Source organism: Coregonus lavaretus (genome assembly GCF_964263955.1).
Source record: "Coregonus lavaretus genome assembly, contig: HAP1_SCAFFOLD_6592, whole genome shotgun sequence".
NCBI classification, from domain to species: domain Eukaryota; kingdom Metazoa; phylum Chordata; class Actinopteri; order Salmoniformes; family Salmonidae; genus Coregonus; species Coregonus lavaretus.
The window spans coordinates 1-25828 of NW_028163789.1; the positions used below are offsets into that span (position 1 = coordinate 1).

General features: G+C 46.5%; 1 protein-coding gene across 1 annotated transcript in view; it reads left to right on the forward strand.

Moving 5' to 3' along the window:
- Nucleotides 1-233: 233 nt before the first annotated feature.
- The window catches only part of LOC311117777 (calpain-3-like), a gene marked incomplete at both ends in the record, with an annotated part of 30601 nt that continues 5006 nt past the window's right edge, over nucleotides 234-25828 (forward strand). The window contains 7 exons of the mRNA XM_084192691.1: nucleotides 234-485; nucleotides 3912-3981; nucleotides 9062-9180; nucleotides 9517-9650; nucleotides 10966-11134; nucleotides 22832-22915; nucleotides 25534-25628. Of these exons, the coding sequence (XP_084048817.1) occupies nucleotides 234-485; nucleotides 3912-3981; nucleotides 9062-9180; nucleotides 9517-9650; nucleotides 10966-11134; nucleotides 22832-22915; nucleotides 25534-25628 (923 nt within the window). The remainder of the gene's footprint in view (nucleotides 486-3911; nucleotides 3982-9061; nucleotides 9181-9516; nucleotides 9651-10965; nucleotides 11135-22831; nucleotides 22916-25533; nucleotides 25629-25828) is intronic.

A 25828-nucleotide genomic window follows, 5' to 3' on the forward strand; every position in this document is an offset into this window, starting at 1 on the left:
GACAACCTTTGTGTGTGGATGTGAATTTTGAATGTGAATGTGAATGCATGTTGAGTCAATGTATTTTTCGCCCGGCACGCCTTTCAAGTCTACTCCGTGACCAAGAGGGAAAGGGGGACGTCATACAAAGACACAGCCAATCAGAGATAAGCCTGTTGGATTTATGCCAAGTTTTTTAGGCTTGTAAGACATTAGTGGAAGTGGCAAAAGCCAGTTAAAAAAAAAATTCCAAAATGCCCTATACACCATCTGGCTTTTTCTGCGACCGGTTGATCCGGGAGAGAGAGAGAAGAGACGGAGAAGGTTCCCTCAGCAAGCCCCTACGCTTCAGCGGACAGGACTTTGCCACGCTGAAACAGGAGTGCCTCACCAAGAAGTGCCTGTTTGAGGATGACACCTTCCCTGCCTCCGTGGAGTCCCTGGGGTACAAGGAGCTGGGACACAAGTCCAACAAGGTCAAGAACATCGTCTGGAAGAGACCCAAGGTAGGAGGGGGGGAGCAGGGTGGACATACAGGAGAGGAGGATGATTCAGTACAGAGGGGATGGAATGGACACGCATGTGGGAGGTGGGATGATATCTACAATACCGAGTCAACAACAAGGACGTTTCAGGATGTTTGAAAGGGATTCATGATGGCAAACATTTTGTGGAATCTTATCTGGATCTACATGTTCAGCTAAGTACTGAACAGAGAAATCTAAGGACCTCTGAGGTACTTATCACCATTCATTATGGGATGGAATCATGGTTGTTATGGCTGCTTGAAACATGCAACTGTCAGAATGGTTAGAAATGGTTATGAATCATATGGTTAAAGAACGGGGGCGGGGGGGGTGGGCTGGGGGGGAGTAGCTGATTATTTAAAATCCCTGGCAAGGTTGATGTGAAGCTATGAATTGGTGAACTATGGTTTATCCATTTGTTTGTAGGGGATGCCAGGGACCTCACCATACGATATTACCACCATACTTAGGTGCCGATACGATATGTAATGCGATTCTCACGATTCTATATATACTGCAATTTTATTGCGATTTGATGATCCAAACATATTGCTCACTATATGTCTGTTGCAGAGAGATGACAGAGAGCATGAGAAAATGAGTGTTGATTGGTCAGGGAAATAAAAGTGCTGAAAACATGTTGTCTCACTATTTAAAAAGAAGATGGAGAACAAGCTATAGAATTATTTTTATTTTCCCGCGGTTACCTACACTAGCAAAATAATAATAATAACAATATTATTATACACTGAGGGCACAAAACATTAAGAACACCTGCTCTTTCCATGACATAGACTGATCAGGTGAATCCAGGTGAAAGCTATGATCCCTTATTGATGTCACTTGTTAAATCCACTTCAATCAGTGTAGATGAAGGGGAGGAGACAGGTTAAAGAAGGATGTTTAAGCCTTGAGACAATTGAGACATGGATTGTGTATGTGTGCCATTCAGAGGGTGAATGGGCAAGACAAAAAAATGTAAGTGTCTTTGAACGGGGTATCGTAGTAGGTGCCAGGCGCACTGGTTGGTGTCAAGAACTGCAATGCTGCTGGGTCTTTCATGCTCAACAGTTTCCTGTGTGTATCAAGAATGGTCCACCACCCAAAGAGCATCCAGCCAACTTGACACAACTGTGGGAAGCATTGGAGTCAACATGGGCCAGCATCCCTGTGGAACACTTTTGACACCTTGTAGAGTCCATGCCCCAATGAATTGAGGCTGTTCTGATGGCAAAAGGGGGGGGGGGGGGGCAACTCAATTTTAGGAAGGTGTTCCTAATGTTTGGTGTACTTAATGTGTGTATATATATATATACTACCGTTCAAAAGTTTGGGGTCACTTAGAAATGTCCTTGTTTCCGAAATAAATGTATTTGTCCATTAAAATAACATCAAATTGATCAGAAATACAGTGTAGACATTGTTAATGTTGTAAATGGCTATTGTAGCTGGAAACAGCTGATTTTTAATGGAATAATGTGCTGATTAAAGAAGCAATAAAACTGGCCTTCTTGAGACTAGTTGAGTATCTGGAGCATCAGCAATTGTGGGTTCGATTACAGGATCAAAATGGCCAGAAACAAAGAAACTCGTCAGTCTATTCTTGTTCTGAGAAATGAAGGCTATTCCATGCGAGACTGAAGATCTTGTACAACGCTGTGTACTTCTCCCTTCACAGAAGAGCGCAAACTGGCTCTAACCAGAATAGAAAGAGGAGTGGGAGGCCCCGGTGCACAACTGAGCAAGAGGACAAATACATTAGAGTGTCTAGTTTGAGAAACAGACGCCTCACAGGTCCTCAACTGGCAGCTTCATTAAATAGTACCCGCAAAACACCAGTCTCAACGTCAACAGTGAAGAGGCGACTCCGGGATGCTGACCTTCTAGGCAGAGTTGCAAAGAAAAGCCGTATCTCAGACTGGCCAATCAAAATAAAAGATTAAGATGGGCAAAAGAACACAGACACTGGACAGAGGAAGATTGGAATTTTTTTTTATGGACAGACGAATCGAAGTTTGAGGTGTTCGGATCACAAAGAAGAACATTTGTGAGACGCAGACCAAATGAAAAGATGCTGGAGGAGTGCTTGATGCCATCTGTCAAGCATGGTGGAGGCAATGTGATGGTCTGTGGGTGCTTTGGTGGTGGTAAAGTGGGAGATTTGTACAGGGTAAAAGGGATCTTGAAGAAGGAAGGCTATCACTCCATTTTGCAACGCCATGCCATACCCTGTGGACGGCGCTTGATTGGAGCCAATTTTCTCCTACAACAGGACAATGACCCAAAGCACAGCTCCAAACTATGCAATAACTGTTTAGGGAAGAAGCAGTCAGCTGTTATTCTGTCTATAATGGAGTGGCCAGCACAGTCACCGGATCTCAACCCTATTGAGCTGTTGTGGGAGCAGCTTGACCGTATGGTACGTAAGAAGTGCCCATCAAGCCAATCCAACTTGTGGGAGGTGCTTCAGGAAGCATGGGGTGAAATCTCTTCAGATTACCTCAACACATTGACAACTAGAATGCCAAAGGTCTGCAAGGCTGTAATTGCTGCAAATGGAGGATTCTTTGACGAAAGCAAAGTTTGAAGGACACAATTATTATTTCAATTAAAAATCATTATTTCTAACCTTGTTAATGACTACATTTCATTTTACTTTTTAAAAACATTTTAGCAGACACTCTTATCCAGAGCGACTTACAGGAGCAATTAGGGTTAAGTGCCTTGCTCAAGGGCACATCGACAGATTTTTCACCTAGTCGGCTCGGGGATTAGAACCAGCAATCTTTCGGTTACTAGCACAACGCTCTTAACCACTAAGCTACCTGCAGCCCCAATTTCCTATTCATTTTGCTATATTTCCTATTCAAACTCATTTCATGTATGTTTTCATGGAAAACAAGGACATTTCTAAGTGACCCCAAACTTTTGAACGGTAGTGTATATTATTATTATTATTATTATTATTATTATTATTATTATTATTTATTTCTTTACAAATCGATACTTGCAGTCAAATATTGATATAATATCGTCCAATAGTAATATTGTAATGCGTAACTGTATGGATTTCTTCCCCATCACTATTTTTTCTGTGTGTTTCTGTTCTGGTGTTTTTCCCATTACAGCAGTGATCCATGTATATCCATGTTTCTGTGTGTTTCTGTTCTGGTGTTTTCCCATTACAGCAGTGATCCATGTATATCCATGTTTCTGTGTGTTTCTGTTCTGGTGTTTTTCCCATTACAGCAGTGATCCATGTATATCCATGTTTCTGTGTGTTTCTGTTATGGTGTTTTTCCATTACAGCAGTGATCCATGTATATCCATGTTTCTGTGTGTTTCTGTTCTGGTGTTTTTCCCATTACAGCAGTGATCCATGTATATCCATGTTTCTGTCTTCAGGAGATCTGTGAGAACCCTCAGTTCATTGTGGGCGGCGCCAGCAGGACAGACATTTGCCAGGGAGATCTTGGTAAATAAACAATTTTACACCACACCACACCACCCGACACCACCCTACACCACACCACCCCACACCACCCCACACCACACCACACCACCCCACACCACCCCACACCACCCCACACCACCCCACCCCATGTTGATGTCGATTACGGCAGCCCCCCGCACCTCTCTGATTCAGAGGGGTTAGGTTAAACGTGGAAGACACATTTTGGTTGAATGCATTCAGTTGTACAACTGACTAGGTATCCCCTTACCCTTCCCACTACACACTACACTACACCACACTACACCTCTCTACACCACACTACACCTCTCTACACCACACTACACCTCACTGCACCTCTTCTCACCACACTGCACTGCACCTCACCACACTACACGTCAACTCACCACACTGCACCTCACCACACTACACGTCAACTCACCACACTGCACCTCACCTCACTACACCACACCACACCTCACCTCACCTCACCTCACCTCACCTCACCACACTACACTGCACCTCACCTCACCACACTACACTGCACCTCACCACACCGCACCGCACTGCACCTCACTACACCTCACTACACCTCACCACACCACACTGCACCTCACCTCACCTCACTACACTGCACCTCACCTCACCACACCGCACCGCACTGCACCTCACTACACCTCACTACACCTCACCACACCACACCACACCTCACCTCACCACACCACACCACACCTCACCTCACCACACTGCACCTCACCTCACCTCACTACACTGCATCTCACCTCACCTCACTACACTGCACCTCACCTCACCACACCGCACCGCACTGCACCTCACTACACCTCACTACACCTCACTACACCTCACCTCACCACACCGCACCGCACTGCTCCTCACTGCACCTCTTCTCACTACACTGCACCTCACCTCACCACACCACACTGCACCTCTTCTCACCACACTGCACCTCACCACACTACACTACATTGCACCACACCAGTATGATGTATTGACTGATGCTGAGGAGGGGTCAGGTTTATATGATGTATTGACTGATGCTGAGGAGAGGTCAGGTGTATGTGATGTATTGACTGATACTGAGGAGGGGTCAGGTGTATGTGATGTATTGACTGATACTGAGGAGGGGTCAGGTGTATGATGTATTGACTGATGAGTCGGTAGGGGTAGGAGGTTTTATGTACCATGATAACCCTGAAGGGGATACTACAAAGTAGGATCAATGAGTTAGTCATTAAAAAGGCTGAACTTAGATGTGTGTTTTTGGTTGTTGAATCAATTAGACCAAGCCCATTTCAAGCTTATCTTTCAAAAAAATATGGCTAACTCCTTGATCATACTCTATACTATACCCCTCTGGTAACCTGTCTCTTCAGGGGAGAAAACATCCCAGCTCTCCCCCTGTGAGCCTCACGGCTGGCCTCTCTGCCAGTGGCCTCTCTACATTGTACTGGCTCTGTGGAAGGGATTCCAGCTAGCAGCACTTCTCATTGTTGAGCTGTTCGTCCATCCAGTGTCTGTATAAAGGGACCATGAGGGACAAAGGTCCATGCAGGCTGGGACAAAAATATTCTAAACGCTCATAACTGACATTGTTCAATGGTTAACTCCCTGACTGGGCACAGCCTACACACAGGTGTGGAGTGACAACCAGAAAACACCGAGGTCAGCAGTGAGAGACTGTGGGACTATTCCTCAACAACACAAAGATATTGGAGTAAATATTGCATCAGTATTTTCAGATATCAAAGACGGGAGAGGCTAATGCAGACACGCCTGGTGCCCAAAATTGATGACGTATGTCGCACAGCGAGAGTTAAGTGGGGACCTGGTGGGGATGAACGGATTGGGTTCAGTCAGGTCTGTCAGTCATCCTGATGAGCCCTTCCCAGCTAGCTAGTGGTTAGAAACTTCATCGAGAATTTGAAATGTGTCTGCCGAAGTTGGGACTTGGGAGAGTGTTGAGAATCATTCCGTTTTTATCAGTGTAACTGTTCCTTTTTTTTATGTAGATGTTAATGCCGTAGTTATACATTTTTTTGTGTGAAAATCACTACAATACATGTGCTTTAGCTGTCACCCTGGCCTGATATTGGCTACACTATCTAGCTACTTCCCTCTCCTTACTGGCCTGATATTGGCTACACTATCTAGCTACTTCCCTCTCCTGCAGAACAGCAAGACCGAGCGAAGGACACTCTGCGCCCTGTGGCGTTGGGCTACCGGCTTACAGCCAAACTCTCCCCATTGGGCAGTAGACAGTATCACGGTGCCATCCAGATGGTTACTATCAATATTATATAGGTTATTTATCATGTAGGCTGCTATCCTACTGGAAATATGATAAGGGGATGGAACAAATTAGTCACGTAGCTACCGACAGGGACATGTGATACTGCTGCCTTGTGGGAAACACATCGATACTGCTGCCTTGTGGGAAACACATCGATACTGCTGCCTTGTGGGAAACACCTCGATACTGCTGCCTAGTGGGAAACACATCGATACTGCTGCCTTGTGGGAAACACATCGATACTGCTGCCTTGTGGGAAACACCTCGATACTGCTGCCTAGTGGGAAACACATCGATACTGCTGCCTTGTGGGAAACACCTCGATACTGCTGCCTAGTGGGAAACACATCGATACTGCTGCCTTGTGGGAAACAGCAGTGGGAAGCACCTCGATACTGCTGCCTAGTGGGAAGCACCAGTGGGAAGCACCTCGATACTGCTACCTTGTGGGAAGCACCTCGATACTGCTGCCTTGTGGGAAGCACCTCGATACTGCTGCCTAGTGGGAAACACCTCGATACTGCTGCCTAGTGGGAAACACATCGATACTGCTGCCTAGTGGGAAACACATCGATACTGCTGCCTTGTGGGAAACACATCAATACTGCTGCCTAGTGGGAAACACATCGATACTGCTGCCTAGTGGGAAACACATCAATACTGCTGCCTTGTGGGAAACACATCGATACTGCTGCCTTGTGGGAAACACATCGATACTGCTGCCTAGTGGGAAACACATCGATACTGCTGCCTAGTGGGAAGCACCTCGATACTGCTGCCTAGTGGGAAGCACCTCGATACTGCTGCCTTGTGGGAAGCACCTCGATACTGCTGTCTTGTGGGAAGCACCTCGATACTGCTGCCTTGTGGGAAACACCTCGATACTGCTGCCTAGTGGGAAACACATCAATACTGCTGCCTTGTGGGAAACACCTCGATACTGCTGCCTAGTGGAAAGCACCTCGATACAACACTATTGTTCTGGTCATTCACACCAGCGTGCCGTTACGTTAGCTAATTGGCATGTCATGGTGACCAATATTACAAGGTATTTCTCCCTCGCCCAATCGAAAATAAACATCACTTTCTTTTACAAGTTTTAACTAGCGCCATGCTGCTGCTGTTGCCATCTAGCCAGCATAAACTAGCCCGGGAATGGTTCATCAGGACCACTGACTGGCCCGGGAATGGCTCATCAGGACCACTGACTGGCCCGGGAATGGCTCATCAGGACCACTGACTGGCCCGGGAATGGCTCATCAGGACCACTGACTGGCCCGGGAATGGCTCATCAGGACCACTGACTGGACCCAATCCATCAGGACCACTGACTGGACCCAATCCATCAGGACCACTGGACCCAATCCATCAGGACCACTGACTGGACCCAATCCATCAGGACCACTGACTGGCCCCAATCCATCATAAACTAGCCCGGGAATGGCTCATCAGGACCACTGACTGGACCCAATCCATCAGGACCACTGACTGGACCCAATCCATCAGGACCACTGACTGGACCCAATCCATCAGGACCACTGACTGGCCCGGGAATGGCTCATCAGGACCACTGACTGGACCCAATCCATCAGGACCACTGACTGGCCCGGGAATGGCTCATCAGGACCACTGACTGGACCCAATCCATCAGGACCACTGACTAGCCCGGGAATGGCTCATCAGGACCACTGACTGGCCCGGGAATGGCTCATCAGGACCACTGACTGAACCCAATCCATTCGTCTCCACTGGACTCTCAGCTGCGTGACATACCACACGTCATCCATTTGGGCACCAGGCACGTCAGCATGGCCTCTCGCTATCAAGTCCCATCTGGAGAAAACAAAGATGGTCACCACTCAATAGTTACATAACAGTGGGGCTCCCGTCCATCAACTCCAACCATTCACGGCCAGGGGTTAGATAAAACAATAGTTTTACATGTTGTGTACATTTACCAGTAACAATAGTGAATGAAACCAACTTCCCATTGAGCCTGTTGAATGACTGTGTGTTCCTTGGTTTGTGTGTCTGTGTGTGTGTGTGTGTGTGTGTGTGTACACTGATTGTACAAAACATTAGGAACACCTTCCTAATATTGAGTTGCACCCCCTTTTGCCCTCAGAACAGCCTCAATTCATCGGGACATGGACTCTACAAGTTGTCAAGTGTTCCACAGGGATGCTGGCCAATGTTGACTCCAATGCTTCCCACAGTTGTGTCAAGTTGGCTGGATGTCCTTTGGGTGGTGGACCGTTCTTGATACACACGGGAAACTGTTGAGCGTGAAAAACCCAGCAGCGTTCCAGTTCTTGACACAAACCAATGTGCCTGGCACCTACTACCATACCCTGTTCAAAGGCACTTAAGTTTTTCCCATTCACCCTCTGAATGGCACACATACACAATCCATGTCTCAATTGTCTCAAGGCTTAAAAATCCTTCTTTAACCTGTCTCCTCCCTTCATCTACACTGACTGAAGTGGACTTAACAGGTGACATCAATAGCTTTCACCTGGATTCACCTGGTCAGTCTATATCATGGAAAGAGCAGGTGTTCTTAATGTTTTGTACACTCAATGTATGTGTGTGTCTTTCTGACTGTGTGTTTCTTGGTGTGTGTGTCTGTAGATAAGTAACAGTGTGTTTCATAGGTGACTGCTGGCTGCTTGCTGCTATAGCCTGTCTGACTGTGTGTTTCCTAGGTGACTGCTGGCTGCTATAGCCTGTCTGACTGTGTGTTTCCTAGGTGACTGCTGGCTGCTATAGCCTGTCTGACTGTGTGTTTCCTAGGTGACTGCTGGCTGCTGGCTGCTATAGCCTGTCTGACCCTGAATGAGAAGCTTCTCTTCCGGGTCGTTCCTCAGGAACAGAGCTACTCCGAGGGATATTGTGGACTCTTCCACTTCCAGGTCAGAACCAACCAATCAAAACCACAGAACTAGAATGAGTTTACCAGTTAAATGGGTCAAAACAACTCTCATTATTACACTAATGTCAATGACTATGTTCCACTGCAATCACGGCAAGGGTCTGTGCCATTTCAATTCAGTCAGTTCAGGAATTAAACTTATTCAAAATTCCAGTTTTCCTCATTTAATTTCCTTAAAAGTAGGATAGGAATTTCAGTTTACTTCCTGAAATGGGTGAATTGAAATGGAATCAACCCCAACCCTGATTGAAACACATTATCAACTTTTGTCAAATCCTCAACCATGTATTGCATGGGACAACTCTTTCTCCTCCAGTTCTGGCGCTATGGCGACTGGGTTGACGTTGTTATTGACGACCGCATCCCCACCCTCAACAACCAGCTGGTGTTCACCAAGTCTGCAGAGAGAAACGAATTCTGGAGTGCCCTTCTGGAGAAGGCCTACGCCAAGTATGTACCACTAACCCTAACCCTACACCAAGTATGTACCACTAACTCTAACACTACGCCAAGTATGTACCCCTAACACTACACCAAGTACGTACCCCTAACCCTAACCCTACACCAAGTACGTACCACTAACCCTAACCCTACACCAAGCATGTACCACTAACCCTATACCAAGTACGTACCACTAACCCTAACCCTACACCAAGTAGATAACCCTAACCCCAACCCTACACCAAGTAGGTAACCCTAACTCCAACTCTACACCAAGTAGGTAACCCTAACCCCAACTCTACACCAAGTAGGTAACCCTAACCCCAACCCTACACCAAGTAGGTAACCCTAACCCTACACCAAGTAGGTAACCCTAACCCCAACCCTACACCAAGTAGGTAACCCTAACCCCAACTCTACACCAAGTAGGTAACCCTAACTCCAACTCTACACCAAGTAGGTAACCCTAACCCCAACTCTACACCAAGTAGGTAACCCTAACCCCAACCCTACACCAAGTAGGTAACCCTAACCCTACACCAAGTAGGTAACCCTAACCCCAACCCTACACCAAGTAGGTAACCCTAACCCCAACTCTACACCAAGTAGGCAACCCTAACCCTACACCAAGTAGGTAACCCTAACCCCAACCCTACACCAAGTAGGTAACCCTAACCCTACACCAAGTAGATAACCCTAACCCCAACCCTACACCAAGTAGGTAACCCTAACCACAACCCTACACCAAGTAGGTAACCATAACCCTAACCCTACACCAAGTAGGTAACCCTAACCCCAACCCTACACCAAGTAGGTAACCCTAACCCTAACCCTACACCAAGTAGGTAACCTTTACCCTAACCCTACACCAGGTAGGTAACCCTAACCCTACACCAAGTAGGTAACCCTAACCCTACACCAAGTAGGTAACCCTAACCCTAACCCTACACCAAGTAGGTAACCCTAACCCTACACCAAGTAGGTAACCCTAACCCCAACCCTACACCAAGTAGGTAACCTTTACCCCAACCCTACACCATTTACATTTACATTTTAGTCATTTAGCAGACGCTCTTATCCAGAGCGACTTACAGGAGCAATTAGGGTTAAGTGCCTTGCTCAAGGGCACATTAACGTCATTTAGCAGACGCTCTTAACCTTTACCCCAACCCTACACCAAGTAGGTAACCTTTACCCTAACCCTACACCAAGTAGTTAACCTTTACCCTAACCCTATACAAGTCTAGATAGATCAGACTATAGTCTACATCAGGGTTTCCCAAACCACGACCCTAACCCTCACTCTTCCACCCCCCCTCCCCAGGCTTCACGGTTCCTATGAGGCCCTGAAGGGAGGCAACACCACGGAGGCCATGGAAGACTTCACCGGGGGAGTGACAGAGTTCTATGAGATGAAGGAGGCGCCCAAGGAGCTGTACAAGATCATGAAGAAGGCCCTGGAGAGTGGCTCTATGATGGGCTGCTCTATCGACGTGAGTCTCTGACCTTAGGAGCGTGATCCCTTACTTCAACCGGTCTCACAAACCGTAATTGAAGAGACTCACGTCAATAGAGCAGCCCATCAGGGAGCCTCTCTCTTCATTTATGATTCTGAACCATCACCTGACCCGTCACCTGACCCGTCACCAGACCCGTCACCTGACCCGTCACCTGACCCGTCACCTGACCCGTCACCAGACCCGTCACCTGACCCGTCACCTGACCCGTCACCAGACCCGTCACCAGACCCGTCACCTGACCCGTCACCTGACCCGTCACCAGACCCGTCACCTGACCCGTCACCTGACCCGTCACCTGACCCGTCACCTGACCTGTCACCAGATCTGTCACCTGACCCGTCACCTGACCTGTCACCAGACCCGTCACCTGACCCGTCACCTGACCCGTCACCAGACCCGTCACCAGACCCGTCACCTGACCCGTCACCTGACCCGTCACCAGACCCGTCACCTGACCCGTCACCAGACCCGTCACCTGACCCGTCACCTGACCCGTCACCAGACCCGTCACCAGACCCGTCACCAGACCCGTCACCTGACCCGTCACCAGACCCGTCACCAGACCCGTCACCTGACCCGTCACCTGACCCGTCACCAGACCCGTCACCTGACCCGTCACCAGACCCGTCACCTGACCCGTCACCTGACCCGTCACCAGACCCGTCACCTGACCCGTCACCAGACCTGTCACCTGACCCGTCACCTGACCCGTCACCAGACCCGTCACCTGACCCGTCACCAGACCCGTCACCTGACCCGTCACCTGACCCGTCACCAGACCCGTCACCTGACCCGTCACCAGACCCGTCACCTGACCCGTCACCAGACCCGTCACCTGACCCGTCACCTGACCCGTCACCAGACCCGTCACCTGACCTGTCACCAGACCTGTCACCAGACCTGTCACCTGACCCGTCACCTGACCCGTCACCTGACCCGTCACCTGACCTGTCACCTGACCCGTCACCTGACCCGTCACCAGACCTGTCACCTGACCTGTCACCAGACCCGTCACCTGACCCGTCACCTGACCTGTCACCTGACCCGTCACCTGACCCGTCACCAGACCTGTCACCTGACCTGTCACCAGACCCGTCACCTGACCCGTCACCTGACCCGTCACCAGACCCGTCACCAGACCCGTCACCTGACCCGTCACCTGACCCGTCACCAGACCCGTCACCTGACCCGTCACCAGACCCGTCACCTGACCCGTCACCAGACCCGTCACCAGACCTGTCACCTGACCTGTCACCAGACCCGTCACCTGACCCGTCACCAGACCCGTCACCTGACCCGTCACCTGACCCGTCACCAGACCCGTCACCTGACCTGTCACCAGACCTGTCACCAGACCCGTCACCTGACCCGTCACCTGACCCGTCACCTGACCTGTCACCTGACCCGTCACCTGACCTGTCACCAGACCTGTCACCTGACCCGTCACCTGACCTGTCACCAGACCCGTCACCTGACCCGTCACCAGACCTGTCACCTGACCCGTCACCTGACCTGTCACCAGACCTAAGAGCCATTTCAGTCAATGTAAAACTTATTACTATGTGGCCTGTCTCTCTCGGTCTAGCCGGGGGTTAGTGCTGCCTTCTCCGTACTCAGTGCACATATGTACCGTGTCGGTGTGGGTACAAATCTGTCCCACTGCCTAATTGACACAATGGCCATGTCCGAATACTCATGCTTGCGTTCTAAATGGTAGGCATTTTGGGAATGCAAACAAATAATGTTTCATAGTATGTGAGATTTCTAAAATGCAGTATGCTTTAAATGCCAAGATGTCATACTCATTTTGGCTTTTCATCTAGTAGAATTGCATACTATTGAGGAAGATAATTTTATTTTGAGACCCACGTATGTCTGACAATAGCTGATAATCAGCTGAGGGGACACGTTGTACCAAAATTAACCAATGGCAGGAATCAACGCAATTGCGCATTAGATGAAGCATTCTCAGTAGGAGAAGCCTAGGATGCTGATATTTGTTGCTTACAGCATTCGTTTTTTACTAAACAGTACGTTCTAAATAGTATGAGTAGTATACAGTACGTTCTAAATAGTATGAGTAGTATACAGTACGTTCTAAATAGTATGAGTAGTATACAGTACGTTCTAAATAGTATGAGTAGTATACAGTACGTTCTAAATAGTATGAGTAGTATACAGTACGTTCTAAATAGTATGAGTAGTATACAGTACGTTCTAAATAGTATGAGTAGTATACAGTATGCAGATTTAGTAAGTAGCCAGAGTTCGGACACGGCCACAGCTGTCTTCTCTCTTTCCTGCCCCCTCTACTCACTGTCCTGTCCAATAAAAACATGTACAAAATACAAGAATAGTGGGAACTGCCCCCACTCCCCCCCTAAAAAAAACTCCAGCTATTTCATAAGATTAACAAACTGCATCCAGTGCTATATCAATGATCAACTACCCTCGATGGCCACCACTAAGTAAACAAAACTTTTATTAAAAATGTATCGTGATTGCTTTCAAGTGACTCTTGAAGAAAACGGATGGTGTCTGCATTTATCTGGGACGAAACCCTGACCTATGGAGGATCTCAGTAAATGCAAGAGCGATTTCAAAACTATAGGTTTGACAAACTATCTACACAAAATACTCTGTGATGTCAAAGTGAAAGAAAAATTCAAAGAAAATGTTTTATGGAAAATAAAACACTAATAATTATATTTTGATTAGATAAATAATCAATCCCCTGAGTCAATACATGTTAGAATCACCTTTGGCAGCGATTACAGCTGTGAGTCTTTCTGGGTAAGTCTCTAAGAGCTTTGCGAACCTGGATTGTGCAATATTTGCCCATTATTCTTTTCAGAATTCTTCAAACTCTGTCAAGTTGGTTTTTGATCATTGCTAGACAGCAATTTTCAAATCTTGCAATAGATTTTCAAGCCAATTTAAGTCAAAACTGTAACTAGGGTACTCAGGAACATTCAGTGTCATCTTGGTAAGTAACTCCAGTGTATAATTGGCGTTTTAGGTTATTGTCCTGCTGAAACGTGGATTTGTCTCCCAGTGTCTGGTGGAAAGCAGACTGAACCAGGTCTTCCTCTAGGATTTTGCCTGTGCTTAGCTCTATTTCAGTTTTTTAATCGTAAAAAACTCCCTGGTCCTTGCCGATGACAAGCACACCCATAACATGATGCAGCCACCACCATGCTTGAAAATATGAAGAGTGGTACTCAGTGACGTGTCGTGCTGGACCTCAACCAGCCATGTGGTAGCTATGGGGATTATTTAAAGTCCAAAATAAGTCAGAACTGCAAAATGTCACAACCGAAACAATTGATCCCATAGAGTTTGTGTTGTGTGGCTAAATCGTTGTATCTGTGACATGATGGAGTCTGTGACAGAACAGGCAGCACCATTGAGGCTGTCTTTTTAAAGCTGCATGGGTCATGCTCTACCAACTGAGCTACAGAGGACCAGCATGTGGGTCGTGGACAAGTAGAGTACTGAGATGCAAAGCCAGCAGGGGGGCTCCAACCCTCCAAGAGCCCAAACATAATGCTTTGTATTTCTTTGCCACATTTTGCAGTATTACTTTAGTGCCTTGTTGCAAACAGGAAACAGGATACATGTTTTGGAATATTGTTCTTCTGTACAGACTTCCTTCTCTTCACTCTGTCAATTAGGTTAGTATTATGGAGTAACTGCAATGTTTTTGATCCATCCTGAGTTTTCTGCTGTCACAACCATTTAACTCTGTAACTGGTTTAAAATCACCATTGGCCTCATGGTGAAATCCCTGAGAGGTTTCCTTCCTCTCTGGCAACTGAGTTAGGAAGGACGCCTGTATCTTTGTAGTGATTGGGTGTATTGATACACCATCCAAAGTGTAATTAATAACTTCACCACGCCTATTGGCATCTACCAATAGGTGCCCTTATTTGTGAGGCATTGGAAAACCTCCCTGGTCTTTCAAATCAAATCTTATTGGTCACATACACGTTTTTAGCAGATGTTATTGCGGGTGTAGCGAAATTCCTGTGTTTCTAGCTCTGACAGTGCAGTAATATCTAACAATTTCACAACATATACCCAATACACACAAATCTAAGTAAAGCAATGGAATTAAGAATATATAAATAAATATATGGACGAGCAATGTCAGAGTGGCATAGACTAAGATACAGTAGAATAGTATGGAATACAGTATATACATATGAGATGAGTAATGCAAGATATGTAAACATGATTAAAGTGGCTAGTGTTCCATTTATTAAAGTGGCCAGTGATTTCTAGTCAATGTATATAGGCAGCAGCCTCTAATGTGCTAGTGATGGCTATTTAACAGTCTGATGGCCTTGAGATAGAAGCAGTTTTTCAGTCTCTCGGTCCCAGCTTTGATGCACCTGTACTGACCTCGCCTTCTGGATGATAGCGGGGTGAACAGGCAGTGGCTCGGGTAGTTGATATCCTTGATGATCTTTTTGGCCTTCCTGTGACATCGGGTGCTGTAGGTGTCCTGGAGGGCGGGTAGTTTGCCCCCAGTGATGCGTTGGGCAGACCGTACCACCCTCTGGAGAGCCCTGCTGTTGCGGGCGGTGTAGTTGCCATACCAGGCGGTGAAACAGCCCAACAAGATGCTCTAAATTGTGCATCTTTAAAAGTGTGTGAGGGTTTTAGGTGCCAAGCCAAATTTCTTCAGCCTCCTGAGGTTGAAGAGGCACTGTTGCTCCTTCTTCACCACACTGTCTGCGTGGGTGGACGATTTCAGTTTGTCAGTGAAGTGTACGCCAAGGAACTTGAAGCTTTCCACCTTCTCCACTGCGATCCCGTCGATGTGAATAGGGGGGTGCTCCCTCTGCTGTTTCCTGAAGTCCACGATCAGCTCCTTTGTTTTGTTGATGTTGAGTGAGAGGTTATTTTCCTGGCACCACACTCCCAGAGCCCTCACCTCCTCCCTGTAGGCGGTCTCGTCATTGTTGGTAATCAAGCCTACTACTGTTGTGTCGTCTACAAACTTGATGATTGAGTTGGAGGCCTACTTGGCCACGCAGTCATGGGTGAACAGGGAATACAAAAGGGGGCTGAGCACGCACCCTTGTGGGGCCCTAGTGTTAAGGATCAGCGAAGTGGAGGTGTTGTTTCCTACCTTCACCACCTGGGGGCGGCCCGTCAGGAAGTCCAGGACCCAGTTGCACAGGGCGGGGTTCAGACCCAGGGCCTCGAGCTTAATGATGAGCTTGGAGGGTACTATGGTGTTGAATGCTGAGCTATAGTCAATGAACAGCATCCTTACATAGGTATTCCTCTTGTCCAGATGGGATAGGGCAGTGTGCAGTGTGATGGCGATTGCATCGTCTGTGGATCTATTGGGGCGGTAAGCAAATTGAAGTGGGTCTAGTGTGGCAGGTAAGGTAGGCGTGATATGATCCTTGACTAGCCTCTCAAAGCACTTCATGATGACAGAGGTGAGTGCTACGGGGCGAAAGTCATTTAGTTCAGTTACCTTTGCTTTCTTGGGTACAGGGACAATGGTGGCCATCTGGAAGCATGTGGGGACAGCAGACTGGGATAGGGAGAGATTTAATATGTCCATAAACACTCCAGCCAGCTGGTCTGCGCATGCTCTGAGGACACGTTAGGGATGCCGCCTGGGCCGTTCTTGCGAGGGTTAACACACTTAAATGTCTTACTCACGTCGGCCATGGAGAAGGAGAGCGCACAGTCCTTGGTAGCTGGCCGCGTCGGTGGCCCTGTGTTATCCTCAAAGCGGGCCCTTGGTAGTGGGCCGCGTCGGTGGCACTGTGTTATCCTCAAAGCGGGCCCTTGGTAGTGGGCCGCGTCGGTGGCACTGTGTTATCCTCAAAGCCGCGTCGGTGGCACTGTGTTATCCTCAAAGCCCCGTCGGTGGCCCTGTGTTATCCTCAAAGCCCCGTCGGTGGCCTTGTGTTATCCTCAAAGCCCCGTCGGTGGCCCTGTGTTATCCTCAAAGCGGGCCCTTGGTGGTGGGCCGCGTCGGTGGCACTGTGTTATCCTCAAAGCGGGCCCTTGGTAGCTGGCCGCGTCGGTGGCACTGTGTTATCCTCAAAGCCCCGTCGGTGGCCCTGTGTTATCCTCAAAGCCCCGTCGGTGGCCCTGTGTTATCCTCAAAGCCCCGTCGGTGGCCCTGTGTTATCCTCAAAGCCCCGTCGGTGGCCCTGTGTTATCCTCAAAGCCCCGTCGGTGGCCCTGTGTTATCCTCAAAGCCCCGTCGGTGGCCCTGTGTTATCCTCAAAGCCGCGTCGGTGGCCCTGTGTTATCCTCAAAGCCCCGTCGGTGGCCCTGTGTTATCCTCAAAGCCCCGTCGGTGGCACTGTGTTATCCTCAAAGCCCCGTCGGTGGCCCTGTGTTATCCTCAAAGCCCCGTCGGTGGCCCTGTGTTATCCTCAAAGCCGCGTCGGTGGCCCTGTGTTATCCTCAAAGCGGGCCCTTGGTAGTGGGCCGCGTCGGTGGCACTGTGTTATCCTCAAAGCGGGCCCTTGGTAGCTGGCCGCGTCGGTGGCACTGTGTTATCCTCAAAGCCCCGTCGGTGGCCCTGTGTTATCCTCAAAGCCCCGTCGGTGGCCCTGTGTTATCCTCAAAGCCCCGTCGGTGGCCCTGTGTTATCCTCAAAGCCCCGTCGGTGGCCCTGTGTTATCCTCAAAGCCCCGTTGGTGGCCCTGTGTTATCCTCAAATCCCCGTCGGTGGCCCTGTGTTATCCTCAAAGCCCCGTCGGTGGCCCTGTGTTATCCTCAAAGCCCCGTCGGTGGCCCTGTGTTATCCTCAAAGCCGCGTCGGTGGCCCTGTGTTATCCTCAAAGCGGGCCCTTGGTGGTGGGCCGCGTCGGTGGCACTGTGTTATCCTCAAAGCGGGCCCTTGGTAGCTGGCCGCGTCGGTGGCACTGTGTTATCCTCAAAGCCCCGTCGGTGGCCCTGTGTTATCCTCAAAGCCCCGTCGGTGGCCCTGTGTTATCCTCAAAGCCCCGTCGGTGGCCCTGTGTTATCCTCAAAGCCCCGTCGGTGGCCCTGTGTTATCCTCAAAGCCCCGTTGGTGGCCCTGTGTTATCCTCAAAGCCCCGTCGGTGGCCCTGTGTTATCCTCAAAGCCGCGTCGGTGGCCCTGTGTTATCCTCAAAGCCCCGTCGGTGGCCCTGTGTTATCCTCAAAGCCCCGTCGGTGGCCCTGTGTTATCCTCAAAGCGGAGAACTTGTTTAGCGACTCCACTTTGTCCCTATATTTACCTTTTGCCTTGCGGAGGGAATAACTACACTGCTTTCAGAGTAGCTACACTGTTTGTATTCGGCCATATCCCAGTCACCTTGCCATGGTTAAATGTGGTGGTTTGCGCTTTCAGTTTTGCGCGAATGCTGCCATCTATCCACGGTTTCTGGTTAGGGTTGGTTTTAGTAGTCACAGGTACAACATCTCCTATACAGTTGTGGTCAAACGTTTTGAGAATTACACAAGTATTGGAGATATTTATGTCAGATGTTACTATGGTATACTGAAGTATAATTACAAGCATTCCATAAGTGTCAAAGGCTTTTATTGACAATTACATTAAGTTTATGCAAAGAATCAATATTTGCGGTGTTGACACTTCTTTTTCAAGACCTCTGCAATCCGCCCTGGCATGCTGTTAATTAACTTCTGGGCCACATCCTGACTGATGGCAGCCTATTCTTGCATAATCAATGCTTGGAGTTTGTCAGAATTTGTGGGTTTTTGTTTGTCCACCCGCCTCTTGAGTTTCCTGGCCACGGAACCCAAAATGTCGATGTTTTGTTCCCCGAGCCACTTAGTTCTCACTTTTGCCTTATGGCAAGGTGCTCCATCATGCTGGATGCACCAAACTGTTCTTGGATGGTTAGGAGAAGTTTCTCTCGGAGGATGTGTTGGTACCATTCTTTATTCATGGCTGTGTTCTTAGGCAAAATTGTGAGTGAGCCCACTCCCTTGGCTGAGAAGCAACCCCAAACATGAATGGTCTCAGGATGCTTTACTGTTGGCATGACACAGGACTGATGGTAGCGCTCACCTTGTCTTCTCAGGACAAGGTGTTTTCCGGATGCCCCAAACAATCGGAAAGGGGATTCATCAGAGAAAATGATATGATTTACCCCAGTCATCAGCAGTCCATTCACTGTACCTTTTTGCAGAATATCAGTCTGTCCCTGATGTTTTTCCTGGAGACAAGTGGCTTCTTTGCTGCCCTTCTTGACAGCATGCCATCCTCCAAAAGTCTTCGCCTCACTGTGCGTGCAGATGCACTCACACCTGCCTGCTGCCATTCCTGAGCAAGTTCTGCACTAGTGGTGCCCCGATCCCGCAGCTGAATCAACTTTAGGAGACGGTCCTGGCGCTTGCTTGACTTTTTTGGGCACCCTGACGCCTTCTTCACAACAATTGAACCTCTCTCCTTGAAGTTCTTGATAATCCGATAAATGGTTGATTTAGGTGCAATCTTACTAGCAGCAATATCATTGCCTGTGAAGCCATTTTTGTGCAAAGCAATAATGACGGCACGTGTTTCCTTGCAGGTAACCATGGTTAACAGAGGAAGAACAATGATTTCAAGCACCACCCTCCTTTTAAAGCTTCCAGTCTGTTATTCTAACTCAATCAGCATGACAGAGTGATCTCCAGCCTTGTCCTCGTCAACACTCTCACCTGTGTTAATGAGAGAATCACTGACATGATGGCAGCTGGTCATTTTGTGGCAGGGCGGAAATGCAGTGGAAATGTTTTTGGGGGATTAAGTTCATTTTCATGGCAAAGAGGGACTTTGCAATTAATTGCGATTCATCTGATCACTCTTCATGACATTCTGGAGTACATGCAAATTGCCATCATCAAAACTGAGGCAGCAGACTTTGTGAAAATTAGTATTTGTGTCATTCTCTTTATCTTCCTGATAAACTCAGTCACCGTATCAGTATATGTGTCAATATTATTCTCTGAAGCTACCCGGAACATATCCCAGTCCGCGTGTTCAAAACAATCTTGAAGCGTGGATTCTGATTGGTCAGACCAGCGTTGAATTGTCCTTAGCACGGGTACTTCCTGTTTGAGTTTCTGCCTATAGGAAGGGAGGAGCAAAATGGAGTCGTGGTCAGATTTGCCGAAAGGAGGGCGGGGGAGGGCCTTGTATGCATCCCGGATGTTGGAGTAGCAGTGGTCGAGTGTTTTAGCAGCGCGAGTACTACAGTTGATAAAACTTCGGCAGCCTTTTCCTCAAATTTGCTTTGTTAAAATCCCCAGCAACAATAAATGCAGCCTCAGGATATGTGGTTTCCAGTTTGCATAAAGTCCATTGAAGTTCGTTGTGGGCCGTTGTGGTATCGGCTTGAGGGGGGATATACACGGCCGTGACTATAACCGAATAAAATTATCTTGGGAGAAAATACGGTCGGCATTTGATTGTGAGGTATTCTGGGTCGGGTGAACAGAAGGACTCGAGTTCCTGTATGTTACTACAATTACACCATGAGTCGTTAATCATAAAACATACACCTCCGCCCTTCAGCTTCCCGGATAGATATTTATTCCCGTCTGCACGATGAACAGAGAACCCAACTGGCTGGACTGACTTGGACAGTATATCCCGAGAGAGCCATGTTTCCGTGAAACAGAGGATGTTACAATCCCTGATATCTCTCTGGTAAGGAACCCTCGCCCTGAGCTCGTCAACTTTATTATCCAGAGACTGAACATTAGCGAGTAATATACTCGGAAGCGGTGGGTGGTGTGCACGCCTCCTAAGTCGGACTAGAAGACCGCGCCGAGTACCTCTCCTCCGGCGTTGTTTTGGGTCGGCCTCTGGAATCAGTTCAATTGCCCTGGAGGGTGCGAACAAAGGATCCGCTTCGGGAAAGTCGTGTTCCTGGTCGTAATGCTGGTAGTGCTGGTAGTGCTGGTGAGTTACCGCCGCTCTGATATCCAATAGTTCATCATACCACGCTCAAAGTCGCTCTGGTCACTCGTTTTGCCCATTCTAACGTTCAATCAAAACAGTAACTGAATGCCTGGCTGCCTGCTTTATATAGCAAGCCACGGCCACGTGACTCACTGTCTGTAGGAGCGAACCTAACTCTATACTATAGCTTAACTTACCCATAACTCATTTACTGTAATATTGTCTGGGCCAGTACATATGCCTCCTACTAGACAAGACTAGCCACCTCCTGGCTACATCTGCACCTTTGTTTAAGAAACTCAATATCTTGTCTATTTACGACATTAATGTACACCAATTATGCACTTTCATCTACAAATACCTCCCAGACAGTTTACCTAAACCCTTCAATGGATTCTTCCAGGTTAATTCTGAAATCCATCTATATTTACATTTTTACATTTTAGTCATTTAGCAGGCGCTCTTATCCAGAGTGCATACATTATTTTTTTAATTTTTCATACTGGCCCCCCGTGGGAATCGAACCCACAACCCTGGCGTTGCAAACACCATGCTCTACCAACTGAGCTACATCCCTGCCGGCCATTCCCTCCCCTACCCTGGACGACGCTGGGCCAACTGTGCGCCGCCCCATGGGTCTCCCGGTCGAGGCCGGCTACGACAGAGCCTGGATTCGAACCAGGATCTCTAGTGGCACAGCTAGCACTGCGATGCAGTGCCTTAGACCACTGCCCCACTCGGGAGGAAAGACACTGTGATAACCGTCACCCTCCCCACTGCTGCACATAGTCAATTCTCTATCAGAATTCTTATCTTCACATTGCCAAAACATCATCATCCCTCAATATCTTCAAGCGAAGACTGGGGGTCAGCCTGATGAACCAAACTACTCAGTAATCTCCTCCATGGAGACTGGGGGTCAGCCTGATGAACCAAACTACTCAGTAATCTCCTCCATGGAGACTGGGGGTCAGCCTGATGAACCAAACTACCCAGTAATCTCCTCCATGAAGACTGGGGGTCAGCCTGATGAACCAAACTACTCAGTAATCTCCTCCATGAAGACTGGGGGTCAGCCTGATGAACCAAACTACTCAGTAATCTCCTCCATGAAGACTGGGGGTCAGCCTGATGAACCAAACTACCCAATAATCCCCTCCATGTAGCCTAACCCACACACTCTCACATAATCAAACATGTTTTTTCTTGTATACTGAGTATATCATGTACATTATAATTAATATGCTGTTTAACTGATTGAAGAAACTTATTTTTTTTTATTTATATATGTGGTGTGGTTTTCATATATCAGCCCTTATGGGTTTCCAACCCCACCACCACACCGTTTATACCAGTTTTTATCTGGACTGTTTTGTCTTTCACTTCTTTTCTTTGGTGCGGATAAAATTAAACCTAAAACCTAAAATCTTAACCTACATTTTTGTGAACGGGGTGGTGTACCTAATAAACTGTCCGGTGAGTGTATACTTCCACAATAGACATGTAATGTAATAATAGTAGACGGCGCTACTGTAGATAAACACTGGCTCTGATGTTTACTTAAAAACAAAGTCCAGTTTAGATTGTATGTCTTATCCGTTTCAGCTCAGGAAATGACAGAAATGGCCTCTCAGCGGATGCTGTTGTGGCTGGTATAGTAAGGAATGGCCTCTCAGCGGATGCTGTTGTGGCTGGTATAGTGAGGACCAGCTATGTGATTCATGTGTTGTTGTCTATTCCATTCCCCAGTCCCTGGTTCCTGCTCGCTTTGAGACCCGTACAGTGACGGGCCTTGTGAAGGGCCACGCCTACTCTGTGACTGCCGTTAACGAGGTGAGATAGAACTATAGTAACAGTGGTCGTGGGTTGGATTCCCGCTAGGGGCCGCACATACGTAAAATTTATTCACGCATAACTAAGTCGCTTTGGATAGAAGCGTCTAGTAAATGGCATTTATTTATTTATTATCTTGTGATTACTGTATATACACTACATTATTAGATAGACCATGAGATACACTACATTATTAGATAGATAGACCATGAGATACACTACATTATTAGATAGACCATGAGATACACTACATTATTAGATAGATAGACCATGAGATACACTACATTATTAGATAGACCATGAGATGCACTACATTATTAGATAGATAGACCATGAGATGCACTACATTATTAGATAGATAGACCATGAGATGCACTACATTATTAGATAGATAGACCATGAGATGCACTACATCATTAGATAGACCATGAGATACACTACATTATTAGATAGACCATGAGATACACTACATTATTAGACAGACCATGAGATACACTACATTATTAGATAGATAGACCATGAGATACACTACATTATTAGATAGATAGACCATGAGATACACTACATTATTAGATAGACCATGAGATACACTACATTATTAGATAGACCATGAGATACACTACATTATTAGATAGATAGACCATGAGATACATTACATTATTAGATAGACCATGAGATACACTACATTATTAGATAGACCACGAGATACACTACATTATTAGATAGATAGACCATGAGATGCACTACATTATTAGATAGATAGACCATGAGATACACTACATTATTAGATAGATAGACCATGAGATACACTACATTATTAGATAGATAGACCATGAGATACACTACATTATTAGATAGATAGACCATGAGATACACTACATTATTAGATAGACCATGAGACACACTACATTATTAGATAGATAGACCATGAGATACACTACATTATTAGATAGACCATGAGATACACTACATTATTAGATAGATAGACCATGAGATACACTACATTATTAGATAGACCATGAGACACACTACATTATTAGATAGATAGACCATGAGATGCACTACATTATTAGATAGATAGACCATGAGATGCACTACATTATTAGATAGATAGACCATGAGATACACTACATTATTAGATAGACCATGAGATACACTACATTATTAGATAGACCATGAGATACACTACATTATTAGATAGATAGACCATGAGATACACTACATTATTAGATAGACCATGAGATACACTACATTATTAGATAGACCACGAGATACACTACATTATTAGATAGATAGACCATGAGATGCACTACATTATTAGATAGATAGACCATGAGATACACTACATTATTAGATAGATAGACCATGAGATACACTACATTATTAGATAGATAGACCATGAGATACACTACATTATTAGATAGATAGACCATGAGATACACTACATTATTAGATAGACCATGAGACACACTACATTATTAGATAGATAGACCATGAGATACACTACATTATTAGATAGACCATGAGATACACTACATTATTAGATAGATAGACCATGAGATACACTACATTATTAGATAGACCATGAGACACACTACATTATTAGATAGATAGACCATGAGATACACTACATTATTAGATAGACCATGAGATGCACTACATTATTAGATAGATAGACCATGAGATGCACTACATTATTAGGTAGACCATGAGATACACTACATTATTAGATAGATAGACCATGAGATACACTACATTATTAGATAGATAGACCATGAGATACACTACATTATTAGATAGATAGACCATGAGATGCACTACATTATTAGATAGATAGACCATGAGATGCACTACATTATTAGGTAGACCATGAGATACACCACATTATTAGATAGACCATGAGATACACTACATTATTAGATAGACCATGAGATACACTACATCATTAGATAGACCATGAGATACACTACATTATTAGGTAGACCATGAGATACACCACATTATTAGATAGACCATGAGATACACTACATTATTAGATAGACCATGAGATGCACTACATTATTAGATAGATAGACCATGAGATGCACTACATTATTAGATAGATAGACCATGAGATACACTACATTATTAGATAGATAGACCATGAGATACACCACATTATTAGATAGATAGACCATGAGATACACTACATTATTAGATAGACCATGAGATACACTACATTATTAGATAGACCATGAGATACACTACATTATTAGATAGACCATGAGATACACTACATTATTAGATAGATAGACCATGAGATACACTACATTATTAGATAGATAGACCATGAGATACACTACATTATTAGATAGACCATGAGATGCACTACATTATTAGATAGATAGACCATGAGATGCACTACATTATTAGACAGACCATGAGATACACTACATTATTAGATAGATAGACCATGAGATGCACTACATTATTAGATAGGTAGACCATGTGTATGGAGTTGTGGTTTGAGATGACTGTAGGCCATTTTAATGTTTTTTACTGCTACCAAAGCTGACTCAAGCAGCCAGTGTTTGTTGCCGTTGTGATTGTTACATGGACCGGTGTGTGTTTCTCCTCAGTGTAAGCAGTCCCTTCACAAAGAGTCTAAGGTGCGTCTGGTGCGCCTCAGGAACCCCTGGGGACAGGTGGAGTGGAACGGGCCCTGGAGTGACAAGTACGATACGCCTGATTGATTGATTGACTGGCTGGTTGATTGAACTGGCACCAGTGATAGACACAGGTTGCTTTCCGATGTCCATGCTAGCATTCCCAATACAAGGCTGCGTTTACACAGGGAGCCCAATTCTGATATTTTTTCCACTAATTGGTCTTTTGACCAATCACATCAAATCTTTTCATATCAGATATTTCATA